Consider the following 19,808-nt stretch of genomic DNA (forward strand, 5'->3'; position numbering starts at 1 on the left):
CTTTGGACTCCCCACAGCAGTCCCGTTTATGCCAAAAAGACCAACACGCCTGGTCCAGCCGATGGCTATGTGACGCTGTGGAGGAATTACCTGATATTGTGCCTCGGTGTTGCCAAACCTAGTATCATGAGTTCAGGTCACCTGAGAGCCTCTACACCTGAAATCATGGCTACCACACCTGATGGCAGTGTCACATATGACAACAAGGTACATTATAAAATAATGTGATTCGTGATTCAGAAAATGAAAGAAAGAACTGTGATGTCATGAAAACGTATGTGTTTCTGATCAGGTGATAGGCACACCATCAGTGGCGTGGCTTCTGAAACAACTGGTTCCTCTCATGAGATCGGAGAGTTTAGAGATCACCGAGTCTCTGGTCCTTGGCTTTGGACGAACAAATTCCCTTGTGTTCAGGTACTGTTTTTAATAAATAAGCTTCTTTCTCAACCCAGAAAAGAGCAGCAAGTAATTTGTGTGTCAAACAAAATAGCAGAGATGACTGTCATTCCATTCTGACGTGTGCCGTTACTTAGAAGTGGACAGATATCTACAGATTCCGTAAGACTCTACTAGTAGTTTACTGAAGAAAAGGTGGTGTTGTTACTATTAACTGAATCTAGCACTATTTAAAAATGTTTTCAGTAATTTGAATGCAGGTGAAAAAATATATAAATATTAGATGAAAATATATTAGAATCATAGAATTGTAACTTTTTTAGAATGTTAGAATTTAATGAAATTGGAAATGTTGCCCTGGCACCTACCCAAAAATTGATATGTTTAACATAAACTAAAATAACAAAAACTTATTCAAAAATGTTTTGAGTAATTTAAATGCAGGTGAAATAAAATATAAATATTAGCTGAAAAGGTAAACCAGGAAAAAAATAATAATAATATAAAAAAAATGTATATATAATATATATATATATATATATATATATATATATATATATATATATTTATATATATATTTATATATATATATATATATATATATATATATATATATATATATATATATATATATATATATATATATATATATATAATTTTTTTTAACTAAAACTAAATTCAAATGACAGAAAATATAAAAATAAAGCTAATTCAAAATATAAATAAATACTACAGTTTTGTATGAAAATACTAGAATAACACTGAGAACAAACTATTTAATGTAACTTAAAGATTTTTCAACCCTAGACATACTGATTTTATGAAAACATAGCAAGCACACTGTATAATAAAGCCATATTCCCACCAGGCTATATTTATGTTGCTTTCATTCTGCTGATTTCTCCTGACTGTTTCTTACTTGTGTGTTTGATCAGGGAGCTGGTGGAAGAACTCCATCCTCTTATGAAAGAAGCTCTGGAGAGGAGACCTGAGGTGAGCTCTATCCTAATGTAGCTCTTTGGAAACGATGGAAACTCCACAAATAACGTAATGATCATAGTGCTCATGCACATTATTAGATGTAAATTGACTCTCTCTGTGTCATTCTTTCATTCTGTCTCTGTAGAATAAGAAGCGGAGGGAGCGAAGAGATCTGCTCCGGCTTCAGCTGCTGCGTATATTTGAGCTTCTCGCTGACTCAGGGGTCATCAGTGACAGGTGAACTCTCCCCTCCAGGCCTGTTTTGTTGACTTAAGAAGTTAAATCCTGGGATTAACTTTCTAAACTGACCTTATTTCGCAACAAAGCAGATCTTTGACCCCTGTTAAATTAAAAAGGGAAAGGGACAGTCTTGTAAAATCCCTTGTGCATCTGTTTTCTTCTCTGCAGTACCAATGGGGCATTGGAACGAGATTCCCTGGCTCTAGGAGCCCTTTTCCTGGAGTATGTCGATCTGACCCGGATGCTCTTGGAAGCAGAGAATGACAAAGAGCTGGACATTTTGAAAGACATGAGAGCTCATTTCAGTGGAATGGTGGCAAACCTCATTCAGTGTGTTCCAGGTAACACACAGAGCCATTATTTTAAATATCCTTTATCTCTTTAAGGATTTAATATTGCATAAGCATCTCAAATGTCTTTCCCAGTGTATAATGAATACTGGAAATTCTCCCAAATATACTCTATAATACCAAAGGCCATAATGAGAGTGGGCCAGATATTTTAGCTGATATAATAGAGCCACTGATACATGGGTCTTGGTGTCTAAAGTTATCCAAACAAACCGCCTTTTCAGAGTCTCCATACTCTCTAACACTGAATGAGTCACTTATTAAAGACCCAGGAGCTGAGCTATGAATAGAACTGTTCTGGCTCTGATTAATACGTGCTGACTGACCAAGAAAACCCTCAGACCAGCAAAGCACAACATCCCCTCTGACACACAAGCAGCCTACATAAGCCCACCAGAAGCCCTGCATCACAGCTAGCTCTCGAATCAAAAGATGGTTGTGAGGTAGGGCCGTTTAGTGTGGCATACTGAAAAAATGAGATTGGTATTTTTTTATGAATAAATATGACAAACTCGAAAGTGACAGTAAAGACATTTATAACCTTACATCTTATGGTTAGAATAAGAAACTGCATTTAAAAGCTTAAAAGATCTTACCAACCCAGACTTTTAAACTGCAGTGTACATACTCTTGAACAACACCAGTTTATTTTTTATTTTAAGTTGCCTGACCAAACATGTTTTACACTGTACCATGCTGAGAGCACATTGTGTTTTTCTCTTTAGTCCACAACAGGCGGTTATTGTTCCCCCAGCAGAGCTTGAGGCATCACCTCTTCATTCTCTTTAGCCAGTGGGCCGGACCCTTCAGTGTCATGTTCACACCTCTGGACCGCTATAGTGATCGCAACCACCAGATCACACGCTACCAGTACTGCGCTTTGAAGGTAAACCTGGATTAAAAATCAGCCAAGGCATTTTATCAAGACTTTATTCCCTCATACTTTTAAGGAAGATGAGGTTTAGAATTTGTTCGGTGCCATTTGTCTCTTTGGCTCACGTCACTTGAAGGAAGAACAGACACAGTCATGTTAGCAGTACTAAATCAAGTGAAAACATCTGAAATCCATTTTGGAAAGTAACTGTATGCTCACTTAAAAACTGGCGTGTTTCTTGAGGAAAATCCCCCAAGCTCTTTACACACTCTTTGTCCAAAAAGGCATGCACTTGGCAGTACCAGATGCTCTGACCTTTTTTTTTTGTTAGTTTTTTTTTTTTTAGTAGAAGGTGTGAAAAGCCGATTCTGTGTGTGTCGGATCGGATCAGGGCTGTTAGAAAGAAGTACATTGTGTGTTAAGTTTAAAAGCAGTGTGTAATTTCAGTATCATGATGACAATTCATTTTAAAGTCTTATTCCTGTTGGAACCAAACCATTGAGCTCTGTTATGAGATTTATTTGATGTAATGCTTTGTTTTTGTGTGTACATGGTTTGTTGTCAGGCTATGTCAGCGGTATTATGCTGTGGTCCTGTGTTCGATAATGTGGGCCTTTCTACAGATGGATACCTGTACAAGTGGCTGGACAATATCTTAGCCTGCCATGATCTCCGGGTAAGCATTCACTCGCTCCTTTTTATTGTTGGAATAGTTCATGTGTCAGCTGTAGTCTTTGTCTTAACCTGTTGATGCTGAACAGGCTTCCTGTTTAAATTTTACAGCTGCTTTTAATCAGGTCTAATACCTGTCATTAAAACTTAACCAACAAGCCTGTCAGGAATGGCCTTTGAACACATTTAGTTTTATTTGCTTTTTCTGCTTTATTAACTCTAATGATTCTATGTTGTCAACCATTTAAATTAGTTTAATCTTGTTTGTTTTTGTTTGCAATTAACTTTGAAATGAATGACTAGAACATTGGGATAACTTTAATTCTGCTTTGATTATGATCACGTTTATATCACCGCCCTGTGCTGCAGGTGCATCGGCTGGGCTGTGAGGTTGTTATCTTGCTCCTGGAACTGAACCCAGATCAGGTGAATCTTTTTAACTGGGCTGTGGATCGCTGCTTCACTGGATCATACCAGCTCGCTTCAGGGTGCTTCAAAGCTATTGCTACTGTGTGTGGTAGCAGGTAATTGGAGCCTTCTTCATTGCCATGGTCACCTTTAATGACATTTTCAGAAAGCAGATCATTATTTTGTTCTTACTTTTTTTAGGAATTATCCGTGTGACATCGTGACCCTTTTGAATCTGGTGTTGTTTAAGTCATCTGACACAAGCAGAGAGATTTATGAGATATCCATGCAGCTCATGCAGGTACTTAATAATTAATTTTTTTTTTACAATCACTTGTTCAGATTTTTACCTGCCTTTCTTGTATTTTCAGTGGTTGAAAGATGTATTTATGCTTGTATGTTTTTCAAGTTTTCCCTCCAAAAATAAACAAATAAATACATTGCTAGATCTAAAATATATATATATTTCTTCTGTGTCATTCAGGTTCTAGAGTCCAAGTTGTCCGTTTACTCAAAGAGGATTGTGGGGCAGAAATCAGGACATATCCTATATGGCACACATGGTCCTTTACCGCCACTATACAGCGTCTCTCTCTTCCAGCTCTCTAATCAGCTGGCCAGCATGTATCCTGAACTCACCCTGCCACTCTTCTCAGGTAGGGTGTGTATGTCTGTGTCTGTGACACACTTACTCGTGCTTTACAAGGAATAGCTGTTAGCCACATATTTGGATGTGTCATCAACCTGTTGCTCCACCAAAAGCAAATAAACACCTTCATGCAAGAGAACAGACCTGGTTGAGCGTGCTCTGTTATTGTTCAGCAGCTGAACTTTTGGCCTTGCACTAAACATTTTTACTCTTTTTTTTTTTTTTTTTATCCGCAATACTTTCACACATGCAGAGGTCAGCCAGAGGTTTCCCACCACTCACCCTAACGGCAGACAGATCATGCTGACCTACCTGCTGCCGTGGCTGAACAACATAGAGCTGGTTGATACAGGACTGCTTCCCCCGACCTCCAGCCCGTGCACTCCAGAGGAAGAGTCTCAAGGGCAGTCTGACAACCTGGGAATCACCCACAGGCTCAAAGGAAACGGTTGGGGCTCTTTGCAGGCCACCTCACTGGTCCTAAACAACCTCATGTTCATGACCGCAAAGGTGAGAGGCACTACATTGTGTAAATAGCCAGTTGTGGTATTGACTCAATCCATCCAATTGAAAAAAGCTCAGATTACTGTAGATATCTTTAATATCTCAGTTGAATCTACCAAACTGCAAAGAGGATGAGGAGGATTATGATTATTTATAACGTTTATGCAAGAATTATTGCCTAACATTATACAAAATGTTGAAAATGGCTTCCTTAAATATTTGGCAATCAACTACCGTGTTGTTTTTGTGTGGTTTTCCATCAGTATGGAGATGAAGTCCCAGGTCCTGAGATGGAGAATGCCTGGAATGCTCTTGTGGCCAATGACAAGTGGGGTAACAACCTAAGAATAACGCTGCAGTTCCTCATAAGCTTGTGTGGAGTCAGCAGTGACACTACACTGCTGCCTTATGTAAGGAACACACACATATGGACACTCTTTTAATTTCATTCGATCATTATAATGGGCTAAAATTTGTTTGAAACTGTTTTTAGATTAAGAAAGTGGTGATATATCTGTGTCGGAACAACACCATTCAGACCATGGAGGAACTGCTCTTTGAGCTTCAGCAGACAGACCCAGTAAACCCAGTGGTCTTACACTGTGACAACCCACCGTTTTACCGCTTTGTTGCCAGCAACAAGACCTCTGTTGTGGCCTCAGGTGAGGCACATATCCCTGGGGGGTGGTTAGCAGCTTTTTTATCTTTAATCTGTAAATTATTAAAATATAGTCACTTATAAATGTAGTACTTGCTCAGCTATGCAGTGAGAGTTCTATGGCTTTGGTCCATCCCATTGCAGAACCCTGAACTGTGCTGTATTGAAAGCTTTGAATTTTATAACCCAATGTTTGGTTCTGACCTAATGATGGTTAAATATTCTGTTTTTTGTTTGTTTGCAAAGGCACAACATCTAGCAGCAATACGGTAGTAGCCGGGCAAGAAAACTTCCAGGAGACAGATGAGGCAAAGATCGTCAGAGAGAATGAAGAGAGGTAGATCTTCATGTAACTTTGATTTCCTTAAAAAAAATGAAGAAAAAGACACATTTTTTAATACACTAATTCTCCACCACACATGGGCTGTAAGTTCTCATCCACCACTTACAGTCTAAGTAGGCAGCTACTGAACAGCCAATTAACAGATGTTAAGTCAATATGCATGTGCATTCTATGTTCCCTAACATGTATTTTGTGCACACATTTTCTCAGGTTAAGCAATGCAGCCCGGGCTCATAACCGCCTGGAATCACGCTACAGCAACAGCTCAGGAGGTTCTTACGACGAGGAGAAGAGTAAGTTCTTCATCTGACCTGTATTATGGTTATATGGTTGTATGTTATGGACAACTTTACAGTTCACAGAGCTGTGTGTGCAACTCCAGACTTCATAGGTTACAGTCAGTAATCCTCCAGATTACAAGAATAGAGCAACAGATGGTTCTCAGCTGTCAATCCACACACTGACCTATTGACTAAGGATACTCATTGTTTAAAAGCTTTAAATTTCTAACAGCTGACAACTGTACATGTGTTTACCTTTTGGTGCATATTATATATACGAATAATACATGCGTCTCCGTATCAAAGAATTTGGTACTGAAATTGAGGTCACGACATATGCCTTTGTCTGTTTATTTTCTCATGCATGTGCACACGTGTATTTGTGTGTTTTGGGTGGGAGCTGCCAGCTTTTGTCCTGCCTACATACCTGTCATGACAGCTGATGGCTGAGTGACAATATGAATGAAAAGTTAATTGCATGATGCCCTCTGAATTGACTCATCGCACCAGATGGTTATATGAAGTGACAGAGTGAAATTCCTCTTTAATTGAATTGAATAATTCATTAAAATGTATTAATTTATTATTTATTTTTAATGGATCAATCATTTTTTATTCTAAATCATCAGTTTGTTTAGAATGATTAATTTAGTAGATTAATGTAAAGATAAAAAACATACAATACTTTATGATAGTGGACATTTCAAGAATATTTTAGAAATATTTCCTGATTTATTTTGGTTATTAAAAACGCCGATTCAGATGATTTGACTAATTTGATGTTAAATTGTACGTAACACTATAGACACAATTCAAAATGTTTCTAATTATAAAGCTTTCTGGAATACTTTGAATGTGATTGGTCACTCATAGCATTCTGTGAGTTTTTTACCATTGTGTCCTACAAAACTGTGCCAGTTTTACATTTTCTTGTACCACTTTGGTATATTTCTACTTTTTGGAGTCAGTATTTAATACCAATTTTATTCAATTATGGTATTTGGTATGGTGTTTTGGTTACCTTGTTCACATTGGTGTCCTAGTAACTCTGTTTTAATGTAATGTAGGTTTGACTCCTATTATGTGTGTTAACAGATGACCCTCTGCCTCCGTATGCTGCCTGGTTGATCAGTGTATTGGAGAGTAACAGACCTCAGCCTCTCCCCATGCCTGTGAATGGAGGCTGTTGGGCCCCGTTGGTGGACTACCTGCCCGAGACCATCACCCCACGGGGACCCCTTCACAGGTACCACCCGAGCATTCCTTATGCCTTTGAATTCCTTTGCATTTTAATACAGTCTGACTGAATGAGATTTTATGGAAGGTCTTAAATGTCCAACCCTCCTACTCTCAAAACATTTACACAGACATACATGGACTCACACCATAAACTCATCCTTACAGAGTTGCTTTTGTTCATGTGCATTGAATTGATTTTATTAAGCCAATCCCATAAAACCCACTTGTGTTAGTTTGTTCTAGCATTTTACAGCAGTTGCCCACAACTCTGTTTTGTTTACAAGAGAGGAGCTGTTGTTCTGTTACCATGACAAAAATTCTTACCAGCGTCCTTCTGACGTTCAATGATTTTTCAATAGGGAGGTAAAGACGGTCAGGCGTGCATCAAAGGATGGTGCAACAGCATATTTGGGATTTTTATTAAATATTTGTCAAGTTCATCAAATCTGTGCAGACAGTCGGATATACATCAAAACTCATGATTTATTGAGCAGAATTGTTCAACAGTAATACCTGCTAAAAATAAACTCCCATCTTTGTTTTCTCTCTGGATCTGCGCAAGCCAAATGAAGAGCCATATGTCTATGATTCACAGTCACATTTTAGACCTTTTTGCCATTTCAGTAGATAAAATAGCAAAGGGAGGATGGGAAATAATGGACAGAAGAGATGTAATCAAGATTGATGCAAGATTTGATCTTCCATCATCCACATGATCACTAGGCCACAGTTTCCTGTCTTATTATATATGTACATCTTTCAGTATGTAACGTTTATTGTGACGTGTGCCGGCAGGTGTAACATAGCTGTGATCTTCATGACGGAGATGGTGGTGGACCACAGCGTCAGAGAAGACTGGGCGCTACACCTGCCGCTGCTTCTTCATGCCCTCTTCCTAGGTAAGCACTCTTAAATTTCACTTAAAATTCTTTCTCACCTTTTTATCCTATTTATTAAAATGTGGAAAACCCCCTGATCTAGACCCCCTGTACCTTTTTTAGCTAAAAGATATGAGGGAGTTTATGTTTGGATGTGTCTCCGTGAGAACGCACTCACATCTTTGGTCTGGTCTACTGCATATAGTGCCCGCATTCTCCAGTGTAATTCACCCCAGCAGTCTGTCTGAATAGCAAAGCACAACAATGACAGAAATGTGAAAAATGTCTGTGATGAAAAACGAGGAGTAGGAATAAAAGAGTGGGCTGGCGAAATGCAAACTACTCATGGGTTATCTCTCTCAAACTCTTGATGTCGTCAGCACCTCATGCCCACAACATGTTTTCTCTTCATGTCTTTTGGACACACCTGTGATCATTTGTTTTTCGGCCAGAAATATAGAGTGCAACAGTGACTTGTTCACTTTTTGATGCCCTTTGTTTTTCCCTAAAAAAAGATTTGTAAGCTCAGTAATGGATCAGAACACTACTTACAGTATTGTTCAAAATAATAGCAGTACAATGTGACTAACCAGAATAATCAAGGTTTTTCGTATATTTTTTTATTGCTACGTGGCAAACAAGTTACCAGTAGGTTGTGGGGTGTGTTCAAAAAAATAGCAGTGTGGCATTCAATCACTGAGGTCATCAATTTTGTGAAGAAACAGGTGTGAATCAGGTGGCCCCTATTTAAGGATGAAGCCAACACTTGTTGAACATGCATTTGAAAGCTGAGGAAAATGGGTCGTTCAGAAGAACAGCGTACTTTGATTAAAAAGTTGATCAGAGAGGGGAAAACCTATAAAGAGGTGCAAAAAATGATAGGCTGTTCAGCTAAAATGATCTCCAATGCCTTAAAATGGAGAGCAAAACCAGAGAGACGTGGAAGAAAACGGAAGACAACCATCAAAATGGATAGAAGAATAACCAGAATGGCAAAGGCTCAGCCAATGATCACCTCCAGGATGATCAAAGACAGTCTGGAGTTACCTGTAAGTACTGTGGCAGTTAGAAGACGTCTGTGTGAAGCTAATCTATTTTCAAGAATCCCCCGCAAAGTCCCTCTGTTAAAAAAAAGGCATGTGCAGAAGAGGTTACAATTTGCCAAAGAACACATCAACTGGCCTAAAGAGAAATGGAAGAACATTTTGTGGACTGATGAGAGTAAAATTGTTCTTTTTGGGTCCAAGGGCCACAGGCAGTTTGTGAGACGACCCCCAAACTCTGAATTCAAGCCACAGTACACAGTGAAGACAGTGAAGCATGGAGGTGCAAGCATCATGATATGGGCATGTTTCTCCTACTATGGTGTTGGGCCTATTTATCGCATACCAGGGATCATGGATCCGTTTGCATATGTTAAAATACTTGAAGAGGTCATGTTGCCCTATGCTGAAGAGGACATGCCCTTGAAATGGTTGTTTCAACAAGACAATGACCCAAAACACACTAGTAAACGGGCAAAGTCTTGGTTCCAAACCAACAAAATTAATGTTATGGAGTGGCCAGCCCAATCTCCAGACCTTAATCCAATTGAGAACTTGTGGGGTGATATCAAAAATGCTGTTTCTGAAGCAAAACCAAGAAATGTGAATGAATTGTGGAATGTTGTTAAAGAATCATGGAGTGGAATAACAGCTGAGAGGTGCCACAAGTTGGTTGACTCCATGCCACACAGATGTCAAGCAGTTTTAAAAAACTGTGGTCATACAACTAAATATTAGTTTAGTGATTCACAGGATTGCTAAATCCCAGAAAAAAAAAAATGTTTGTACAAAATAGTTTTGAGTTTGTACAGTCAAAGGTAGACACTGCTATTTTTTTGAACACACCCCTTTCAACTAATTGCCCAATTGCACAGCCTTAAGAGCGTGCATATCATGAATGCTGGGTCTCATTTGTTTTCGGAGAATCTACTGAACCTACTGGTAACTTGTTTGCCACGTAGCAATAAAAAATATACTAAAAACCTTGATTATTCTGGTTAGTCACATTGTACTGCTATTATTTTGAACAATACTGTATAAACTTTGATTTGGAATTAAAAATATTTAAACTTGTATTTCACAAATAATATGAAAACAACATAAAAATATTGATTTATAGTATACAGATATTTATAGATGCATTGTGGGAGTGGGCAGTTTCTATTTTATGATACTTTTGTTCCTATGATAACTCCATCAATGAAATTCTCTGCAGGGCTGTGGTTAGTGTAGTTCTTGATCAGTAATTCACCCTTTGCAGGGAGTTCGTTTGACAGGGATCCGACCAATCATAATGCAGAATCTGCCATTTTTTCCAACAACAAACCAGTCAGCAGAGTATATTCATGTTGTGAACTTGAAAAATGGTACATTGATGTCTTTGCGTGGTTGAAATGATTCCTTCTGATGTTCATTCATGTTTATTTTGTGCTATTACTAGTAAAGAGGAAGAGATGATCGGTTCACGTGCCACTTAAAATGAGGCACTCCATTGATCTCACGACACAGTAAAGAGCCACAAAAGGGTATATATTGTTGGAATAAAAAAAAATATATATATATATATATATATTGGAAGGTTGAGACTTTCCAAGCAGGCATTGGACATTAAAGTAACGTCAGGTTGATGTTGGACTTGACGTCAGGCAGATGTTGCACTTTGGTTAAGAATAAAAACCAGGTTGATGTCAGTATTTGACGCCAATTTGACTGACGTAACATTGGGTTTTGGTTTACACAACCTAAAAACATCAAATATCAATATGTCAGCTGGCGTCGTTATTGGACATCAAATTAACATTGACATTAGATGTTGAATTGATAATTGCATTTTGGACAAATTTAACCAAATATCAACGTCTTATTTTTGTGTGTCCCTGCTGGGAATTTGTTTCATACCAGAAGTACCATGATGAGACTCCATGATGTCTTTCACTGTGTGAGAACATGATGTGTGGCATGAGAGCAGTATAGCTTGTCGGACATAGCAACAGTAACTAAGTGGGGTGGGGTTTTTTTTTGCGAAGGGTCAGTTAAGCATCATATTTAATGAACTTCAAATCACAAATAACAGCATATAATTTGTGCTCATGGCTAGTCTGAACATTTGTACAATTTAAATGTTTGCAAAAAAATGTCCTGAAGAATTGCACTATTTTACTTAAGTCTGCATTGTTGTATTTTGTGTTCTATGCATTTTATGTGTATTAAACATGATACATTGTCCGTGTTATGCAACTGCACAACAGTGGGAACACTGAAAGTAATTTAGTTCAGGTTCAGAATGTTCTTCATTCCTGTCCACTTCATTGACTTTTCTATTCTGCTCAAATCAGTTCAGTTAATTAACCTGTGCATCTCTGTCCTCTCAGGTTTGGATCATTACCGGCCAGAGGTATTTGAGCACAGCAAGAGGTTACTCCTGCATCTCCTCATCGCCCTCTCCTGCAACAACAACTTCCAAGTCATCGCCTCTGTCCTGTTACTAACCAGAGAGATCGGCGACAACAAGACACTCACCGTTAAATCCAGCTACCAGCCTGAATACCTCTACACAGGTACAATCATTTCTCTACCCAGAATCCAACATGACACAAAAAGACACCATCAACTGACAGAAATAATCTGTTTATTTATATCACTGCACAAAAAGAATTCCAGTTTCTTGCTAGAAGTTTTGTTTTATTTCCCATAAGAGTCAAATTCACAGTAAAGTTTCAAATTGTGCTCAGATATGCCAAGATACAAAAGTCTGCAGGAAAAGCCTCTAAGAGTGAATACTCAAATCAATCGTGATATATGGAGAGCAACCTGTAAAAATTTCCTCTGGGTACAGTCTTTACCCACAATTCCTTGTTTTGAGTACAACAACTGTACAAAATCATTAGAGTCATGCCAACTTGAACAACAAGATGAATGCAAAAAAAAACAAAACAAAAAAAACATTGCATTAAACGCATCTGACCTCATTGTGTCACATCACCTGCAACAAAGAGCAGACAGTGTGAGTATTCATCTACATTTTCAACACAGCTTAAATTTACAAATGAGGATGTAGGCAACTATTATGAAGCTAAAGTCCAAGGGTGGGGATTTAATTCTCTTTGGCATAGAATTCTAAGTATTTTTGGCAGCTGTTTGCCTTTCTCGATATAGAAGAGACCGAGGTAATTAGTCCAGACACCCTGCTAAGTTTCAGTTTGCATTATGACTGAGGTTTTTCTGGCATTTAATCTTTTATCCTGAATGTCTGTTTACTGATACCTGAATAGACTAATGTCTGAAAAGTCACTGCTGACAATTAAAGCTTGGAATTCAAATCACATTTTTGTAAATGTTTTGGCTCCTATTTTGATCGTACAGACATCCATTGAACATTACTGGCGAGTTTGAAATGGAGAAAAGCCTAATTTTGAAACGAGGCTGCAGACACAATAATAATAACCTAAAAATGTATTTACAGATTTGCTGTACTGTTTTAAATCTGCATGCATTGTGTAATTAAACCACATTCCCGTCTGAACAGGGGGGTTCGACTTTCTGCGGGAGTGGCAGGCATCACCTGTGGCGGATTCCGGACTAAGCTCGTCCTCCACCTCCTCTAGTGTGAGCCTGGGAGGAAGCATCGGAAACCTGCCACAAATCACAGCTGACCTGGAGGAGCTGGACGAGTCCTCCGCAGAATCAGATGAGAAAACCAACAAGCTCATTGAGTTCCTCACCACCAGGTGCGTGGCAAAGATGCAGATTTTTAGCAGTCGTTTCGAAATATGTGGATGAAATCAGATTGAAACTCAAATGGGAGGGATTTTTCAGGCACATGAGACACTAATCTAGAATGCATAAATATGATTATCAGGATGACAAGACAAAATGGATGGTGCATCAGCAATCAAATATTCATAAGCTCACACATCCCCTAATGGCCAAAGATAAAAATAACTGTTATTGAAAAAAATTCAAAATAATAATGCCATCATTTATTAGTAATTATTATTATTTTAAAGATCTCGAAACATATTGTTTCCATTTTCTCCACAGCAAAACTATTGGGCATTTCCCAGAGTCACTAAATCAGTCATTTAGAGAGCAGTAGTTCATGTATTTGTGATTTTGGTGGTGGTGGTGGTGATACAGTGCATGGAGTACTGTCCTGTCCTTACTCAGGGCTTTTGGACCGCTTTGGTGCCATGAAGACATCATGCCAAAGAACCCCAACTCTAAGAGCACTGAGCAGCTCACTAACTTCCTGCGGCATGTAGTTTCTGTGTTCAAGGAGTCCAAATCAGGTAATTATCAAACATTGTTAGTGCATTTATGTGTCATATTTACAGAATTAAATATCACCTATACATTATAATCTGGAACAGTGGTTGTTTGATAAGTGACTGATAAGTGTCCTGTGTCAGATTTCCATCTAGAGCATCAGCTGAGTGACGTTGCTTTGCAGACGGCCCTCTGCAGCTCCTCGCGCCATTATGCCGGGCGCTCGTTCCAGATCTTCCGTGCCTTGAGACAACCCCTCTCTGCCCACGCAGTGTCCGACCTGCTCTCACGGCTGGTGGAGGTTGTGGGGGAACATGGGGATGAAGTACAGGTGTGCATCAATCAGCAAGAGTATTAAAAAACATCCATGCTGTAATTATATAGCTCTCTGGATTACCTCAGTTCGGTTGCTTAAATGCATTTGATGGTCAAATAATTCTTAGTTTCAATCTTTTTGTGATAATTTTGATCTTTTTTGCCTTCCAGGGTTACGTAATGGAGATTTTACTCACTCTGGAGTCTGTTGTGGATAATTTAGCTGAATGTCTGAACAACAGTGAACTTATGGCAGCTTTGACGAGGTGAGAATTACATGCTGTATATTATGTTCTCCTACCATTTCAACATACATGTTTTATAGCCATAGTACACTACTGTGCAAAAGTTTGGAAATTGTAATAATATTTCACAATATTATTTCTTTACTGTATTATGGGTCAATAAATGCAGATTTGGTAAGAATAAGAGCTTTTTTCACAAATTTTTAAATAATTTACCAAAACTTTGGAATGGTACTATTGATAACAATAGAGCAAGATGGAAAAAAGTATTAAATTATTAATTCATTTTTCTTAACATACATGCAATGTCTCTTCCATGTACAGAGATTCCTCTCCAGACTTCCTGGTGAGCGGGAAGCTCAACCCAAACCGTAAGAGCACAGGTCAGCTGAACATGCACCAAGAGGGTGGCACTAACGAGCGGAACAGGCACCAGCGCAGTTACTCCGTCCCCAAGAAGTTTGGTGAAAGCGGGGAAAACTCATCCTCCAACCCTCCTCGCAGCGCCACACTGGACCGCATCCAAGCCTGTACGCAACATGGTCTCGTCCGATCGGCCCGCAGTACATCCTCCAACTCGACCCGCGCCGACACAAGTGTCATCACCGACCCCTCCCACTCCAGTCACCCCGCCAACCTGCTCGCCACCATCTTCTGGGTGGCTGTGTCTCTCATGGAGTCGGACTTCGAATTCGAATACCAGATGTCATTGAGGTTGGTTCACAAACTGCTGGCACGTGTTCCGTTGGATCTGCAGGAGAACAGGGAGAGACTAGAGAAGCTCCAGGCCCAGCTGAGGTGGAGTGGCTTTTCCGGGCTGCAGCAGCTGCTCCTGAAGGGATTCACTTCTCCGGCCACAAATGATCTTACTCTTCAGCTGTTCTGTCAGCTTACACCTGTTTCACGAGTACCAGTAGTGGACACATCACAGGCTGTAGGTGGGTAGAATGGTACTGGCACAATTTTAAAAACCTTTTTACACAGGTCTCTTGTGACTCAACAACTCAAAGCAGTGACAGAAACAGTCCTTGCTTACTGCTCCTGTCTCTTTGTAGACTTTGTCAGTGTACAAATTAGACTGGCTTGAGCATTCAGAGTCATGTCAGGTTTTGTTGGTAGCTTTTGTGTCTTTAAACCTTTTTTTTAAGTTAATGGTTTATTTGCTACTATAAGTTGTCTTATTTGTTGTAAAAAAAAACGACTGGTCTACTTACCTGTAACTATTTGCATCCTGCAAAGCAAGACTGAAGAGTTTATTCTAGTGTCCCATCAACAGAATGCTGCATTATTTTAATCTTGCTATTCAGATGTGTCTTTAATCTACCTGTTTAAGACTGAATGCAGCTCAACCTGATATGCTTTGACATTGTTTTACTTTGAATTGTCTGTGATATTTAGCTGCTTTCCTTTCACTTCTTTTCATGTTTTCTTTTCTGCCTGCTCAGGTTTTCCTCTGAATGTGCTTTGTCTGCTGCCTCACCTGGTGCAACACTTTGGAAGCCCTACGCAGTTTTGTAAAGAAAGTGCTGAGAGGATCGCACAGGTCTGCCCAGCCTGTTTTCTCTACACACTCCTTTTATTTTACAACACCCTGCACTTCCTTGACATTTACACCTGAATGCGAAGACAAGCATGACTCGTTCTAAACCCCTAATCCTGTATTATATCCAACTTCAAAAGTGTTTTTTTCTAGACTTATTAGGCATTTATAAAGACAGCTGACTAACAGCATGCATTTACAATCAAATCTTAGCTAGTCTTCATATTTCTGCAGCCTTGTTTAGATCATCAAAATGCCAGTCAGTATTAGCAGCACACATATCTAACTGTATATAGTGACACAACTGACCACAATAAATACTTAATATTACACCATACAAGTTTTAAATTATCTAATGTGTTCCCAAAGGTTTAAATACCTACGATATGTAATTTATGACTGTTTCTGGTGTGTTTTCTAGGTGTGTCTGGAGGAGAAAGACAAGAACCCTAAACTTTCTCACCTAGCTCATGTAATGACTCTATATAAGACCCGCTCTTACACCAGAGACCCCTTCTCGTGGGTTAATGTGGTCTGCCGCTACCTGCATGAGGCCTTTTCAGACATCACACTCAGTCTGGTGACATATATGGCTGAGGTGAGCTGTCCTGAGGCTTAAATGTCCAAATATAAGCTACAAAATGATAGATATGCTGCAGCTGATATTATATGTGAAGAGCACCCTTTTAATACCAGCTCTCTTCATAGTTGCTAGACAAAGGATTACCCAGCGTGCAACAGCCCCTGCTGCAGATCATCTACAGTCTGCTGAGCCACATGGATTTGGCTGGAATTCAGGTCAAACCTTTCAATGTAGAGGTGCTAAAGACTATCGAGAAATTTGTACAGGTGAGATCTTTGTGTTGAACCACTTGATTTAGTATTCTTATGGTCATTTGTAAAAAAATTCAGTCTCATTTTTCATACCAATATATGTGTGTCCTCTAGACGGTTCACTGGAAGGAAGCTCTGAACATTTTGAAGCTGGTTGTTTCCCGTTCTGCCAGCCTGTCCCTGCCGTCCTATGCCCATGGTGACTTAGCTCACCTGGAGGTTAGCCGTATGATGTGGGATGGCTCATCTAAAGCCCTGCCAGGAAAGACAATGGAATTCCATTTTGACATATCTGAGGTAATTTACACAGTGCACACAATACATTTTGTTGTTCAGTTGTTCACATGCATGCTTTTTTGCCTTTGCTGTAGGCAAAAACAACGTTAATGCTTTTGAAAATATCAGTTTTCATTTATATTATACACCACAGGTTCTCTGACTCATTCAACTCTTCAGGTGTGGCCCGTGATGTTGTTTTTGAACATGCATTGGTTATCGGATCCCATGAAGGGCGCTGTCTCTTTTCCTTTGTTTTGGGTACATTTAAGACCAAAGGGAAGGTGCTCAGGTTCTCAGCTTGCTTTAAGATGGAGAAATGGAGATAATAGTCAACGGAAGTTTGGGGAGATGTGTTTTGACTGTATTTGTGATTAATAACCATTCTGAATAAAGTGTGGTTTAAAGGGTTTCAACTGCAACCTTATAAAGTATTAAATAACAAGTTTAGAAAAAGTGAATTCTTTTGTGTGATGTTTGAAACAAGCAGCAACCTTCCAGTCTCTCTCTTGAAACCAACACGGACGTGACATAAACTGCAATTCATTGACTGGCCGCTAGAGACTGGCTCCAAAATGGATTCAGTCTCATAGACACCCCATGTTAAAATACCCAATCTACAGCAGAAAAAAGTATGTTTACAGCCTGGTACAAAAAGTAGTTTTGGTCTATATAGAACTTCTTATATTAAAAACAATCAAGCCCTGCTCATATTTAAAAAGTAACGAAAAAGTAATGTAATGCATTACTTTCCATAAAAAGTAACTAAGTAACATAATTAGTTACTTTTTAGGGAGTAACGCAATATTAAAATGCATTACTTTTAAAAGTAACTTTTCCCAACACTGGTTAATAGTAACTTGAGAATGATATCCGTTTGCATTCAGCTGGTGCAGGAACTACCAGAAGTGCTGCTTTCTCCAGGTATAACAAAGGCCTCCTTGCAGCCAACTTTGTGTATGATTGCCCTCTTCTGGCTACATGCACTGCTACAGGAACCCCTCAGTTCCTAGAATTGAGTCCTTACCTCTGGTCCACACTGATGAAAGTAGTGATATCCTGTCCAGATGTAGCATGTGTATGATGATAAGGAGTTCAGCAATTAGACTGTTTTTCCACACATGCTTGTTTATCTACAGGAAGACCGTGACTCATGGGTAGTCTATGAGTGTCTACAAACTGCTCAGAGCCTGTTGTTGTGCTACAGTGCTCATATTTGTGTAGGGGGTTCCGTGTCTATGTGAGTGAGTTACATATGTATTGTATGCATGTTTGTGTCCAGACGCCAGTTATTGGCCGCAGATATGATGACCTGCAGGGATCAGGAGGGAGAGATGGGAAAGCCCGTGTGATCGGAGTGACCCGTAGCACGTCCTCTACCTCTTCGGGGTCCAATTCAAACACCGTCCTAGTGCCAGTCAGCTGGAAACGTCCACAATCATCACAGGTGACAAACATTTCATGCTGTTCTTGTTAGTCAAGGTACAAAAGAGGCATAACTTCATTTTATTCTCTTATGTTGCTTTAAACGGTGTCTTTTAGCTTCCTCTTTGTTCCTGATTACATTGTCAACTGATATTTCCTTTTGTTTAACAGAAGCGAACAAGAGAGAAGCTTGTGAATGTTCTATCACTCTGTGGACAGGAAGTTGGCCTCACCAAGAATCCATCTGTAAGACCTCGCTGTCACTGCTGCTTTATATGACACTTATTCCTATGGTCTCATAGACTGCAGGAATAATATATTAAATCTGTGATTTATTTTATATTAATAAAAGCCCTAATAATTGTGCATCTAATGCCATAACAATTAAAGAACAAGTCTAAGTCTTACAAGGCATTATAGTAACTGGACCATTGCATGATGCTTTCTTTGCATACCCAGACTCCATGCTGACTCCACTGTCATGTTTGTTTGTCTCAGGTGATCTTCTCATCCTGTGGAGATCTGGACCTCATGGAGCATCAGCCCAGTCAGGTGTCCTCTGAGGATGGGACCCGGGAGGACACTCTGGATGATACCACATCAGAGCAGCAGTTCAGAGTCTTCAGGGACTTTGACTTCCTGGACGTAGAGCTGGAAGATGGAGAGGCGAGTAGAAAATCGGATTGTTTTTGTTTCACACACATTTGGAATTTTTATTTTACAAATCTGTACAAATCTGAAATTGATACTTCTGTTCAGCATGGATGTGGTAACATGATCAAAAGTGACAGTCACAACATTTATAAGGATTTCTATTTTAACTATTTGCTGTTCTTTTGAACTTTCTTGTATACGTACGGCTGAAGAACTGTTCAAATGTTGATTTCTAAATAACTGGATATGTCTGTAGGCTTTATTTCCCCATTTCTTCGTCTTTCAGCTTTTTTTCTTTCCTTGTTCTTTCAGTTATTTAATTCAAGTTCTCTATGAATAATAAAATTACATTTAAGCTGATCAGAGAATGCCTGACTAATGTGCCCATTGCTTTTCCTCTGGTCTTTCTCACTGTGTGGCTAACACTCTCTCTCTTTCTCTCCTGTGCTGCCATAGGAGCTGCAGGTAAGAACAGCTGTGTTAGCATGTGACAGAGGAAGGCTGAGATCATGTTTCCATACCTGTGTCATTCATGTAGGCTCTCATCTATCACAGGCTGCTATGGCTTAAAAGATTAGTTGTTTTTTTATGCATAATATATGGATGTCATATTACATACTGTAGAACTGCATGTTAGCAGCATCTCATCGCAAAATTTTTTTTTTCACAGTAAATCCTTAAAAATTTGAATTCAGTTCAGATTGTTTTAAATATTTTTTCAGGTGTAGGATCTA

The 19,808-nt window shown here is 39.2% G+C and overlaps 1 protein-coding gene across 11 annotated transcripts in view; it reads left to right on the forward strand.

Moving 5' to 3' along the window:
• LOC113109950 (protein furry homolog) overlaps positions 1-19,808 on the forward strand; it is a 55,811-nt gene that overhangs the window by 29,346 nt on the left and 6,657 nt on the right. For 5 of the 11 annotated variants that reach the window (XM_026273864.1, XM_026273854.1, XM_026273857.1 and 2 more), the window contains exons 22-52: positions 18-207; positions 293-417; positions 1,335-1,392; positions 1,526-1,617; positions 1,789-1,961; positions 2,696-2,856; positions 3,410-3,520; positions 3,886-4,040; positions 4,126-4,225; positions 4,409-4,580; positions 4,827-5,083; positions 5,341-5,487; positions 5,571-5,739; positions 5,982-6,072; positions 6,289-6,371; positions 7,455-7,605; positions 8,394-8,497; positions 11,892-12,077; positions 13,046-13,247; positions 13,657-13,808; positions 13,929-14,116; positions 14,272-14,366; positions 14,670-15,283; positions 15,791-15,888; positions 16,307-16,483; positions 16,594-16,734; positions 16,834-17,016; positions 18,278-18,442; positions 18,592-18,666; positions 18,919-19,086; positions 19,531-19,539. In XM_026273864.1, coding sequence (XP_026129649.1) covers positions 18-207; positions 293-417; positions 1,335-1,392; positions 1,526-1,617; positions 1,789-1,961; positions 2,696-2,856; positions 3,410-3,520; positions 3,886-4,040; positions 4,126-4,225; positions 4,409-4,580; positions 4,827-5,083; positions 5,341-5,487; positions 5,571-5,739; positions 5,982-6,072; positions 6,289-6,371; positions 7,455-7,605; positions 8,394-8,497; positions 11,892-12,077; positions 13,046-13,247; positions 13,657-13,808; positions 13,929-14,116; positions 14,272-14,366; positions 14,670-15,283; positions 15,791-15,888; positions 16,307-16,483; positions 16,594-16,734; positions 16,834-17,016; positions 18,278-18,442; positions 18,592-18,666; positions 18,919-19,086; positions 19,531-19,539 — 4,792 coding nt within the window. The remainder of the gene's footprint in view (positions 1-17; positions 208-292; positions 418-1,334; positions 1,393-1,525; positions 1,618-1,788; positions 1,962-2,695; positions 2,857-3,409; positions 3,521-3,885; positions 4,041-4,125; positions 4,226-4,408; positions 4,581-4,826; positions 5,084-5,340; positions 5,488-5,570; positions 5,740-5,981; positions 6,073-6,288; positions 6,372-7,454; positions 7,606-8,393; positions 8,498-11,891; positions 12,078-13,045; positions 13,248-13,656; positions 13,809-13,928; positions 14,117-14,271; positions 14,367-14,669; positions 15,284-15,790; positions 15,889-16,306; positions 16,484-16,593; positions 16,735-16,833; positions 17,017-18,277; positions 18,443-18,591; positions 18,667-18,918; positions 19,087-19,530; positions 19,540-19,808) is intronic. The other 6 variants (XM_026273859.1, XM_026273863.1, XM_026273865.1 and 3 more) reach the window with 4 other exon arrangements.

Source organism: Carassius auratus, chromosome 10 (assembly GCF_003368295.1).
Source record: "Carassius auratus strain Wakin chromosome 10, ASM336829v1, whole genome shotgun sequence".
In the NCBI taxonomy this organism is placed as follows: Eukaryota; Metazoa; Chordata; class Actinopteri; order Cypriniformes; family Cyprinidae; genus Carassius; species Carassius auratus.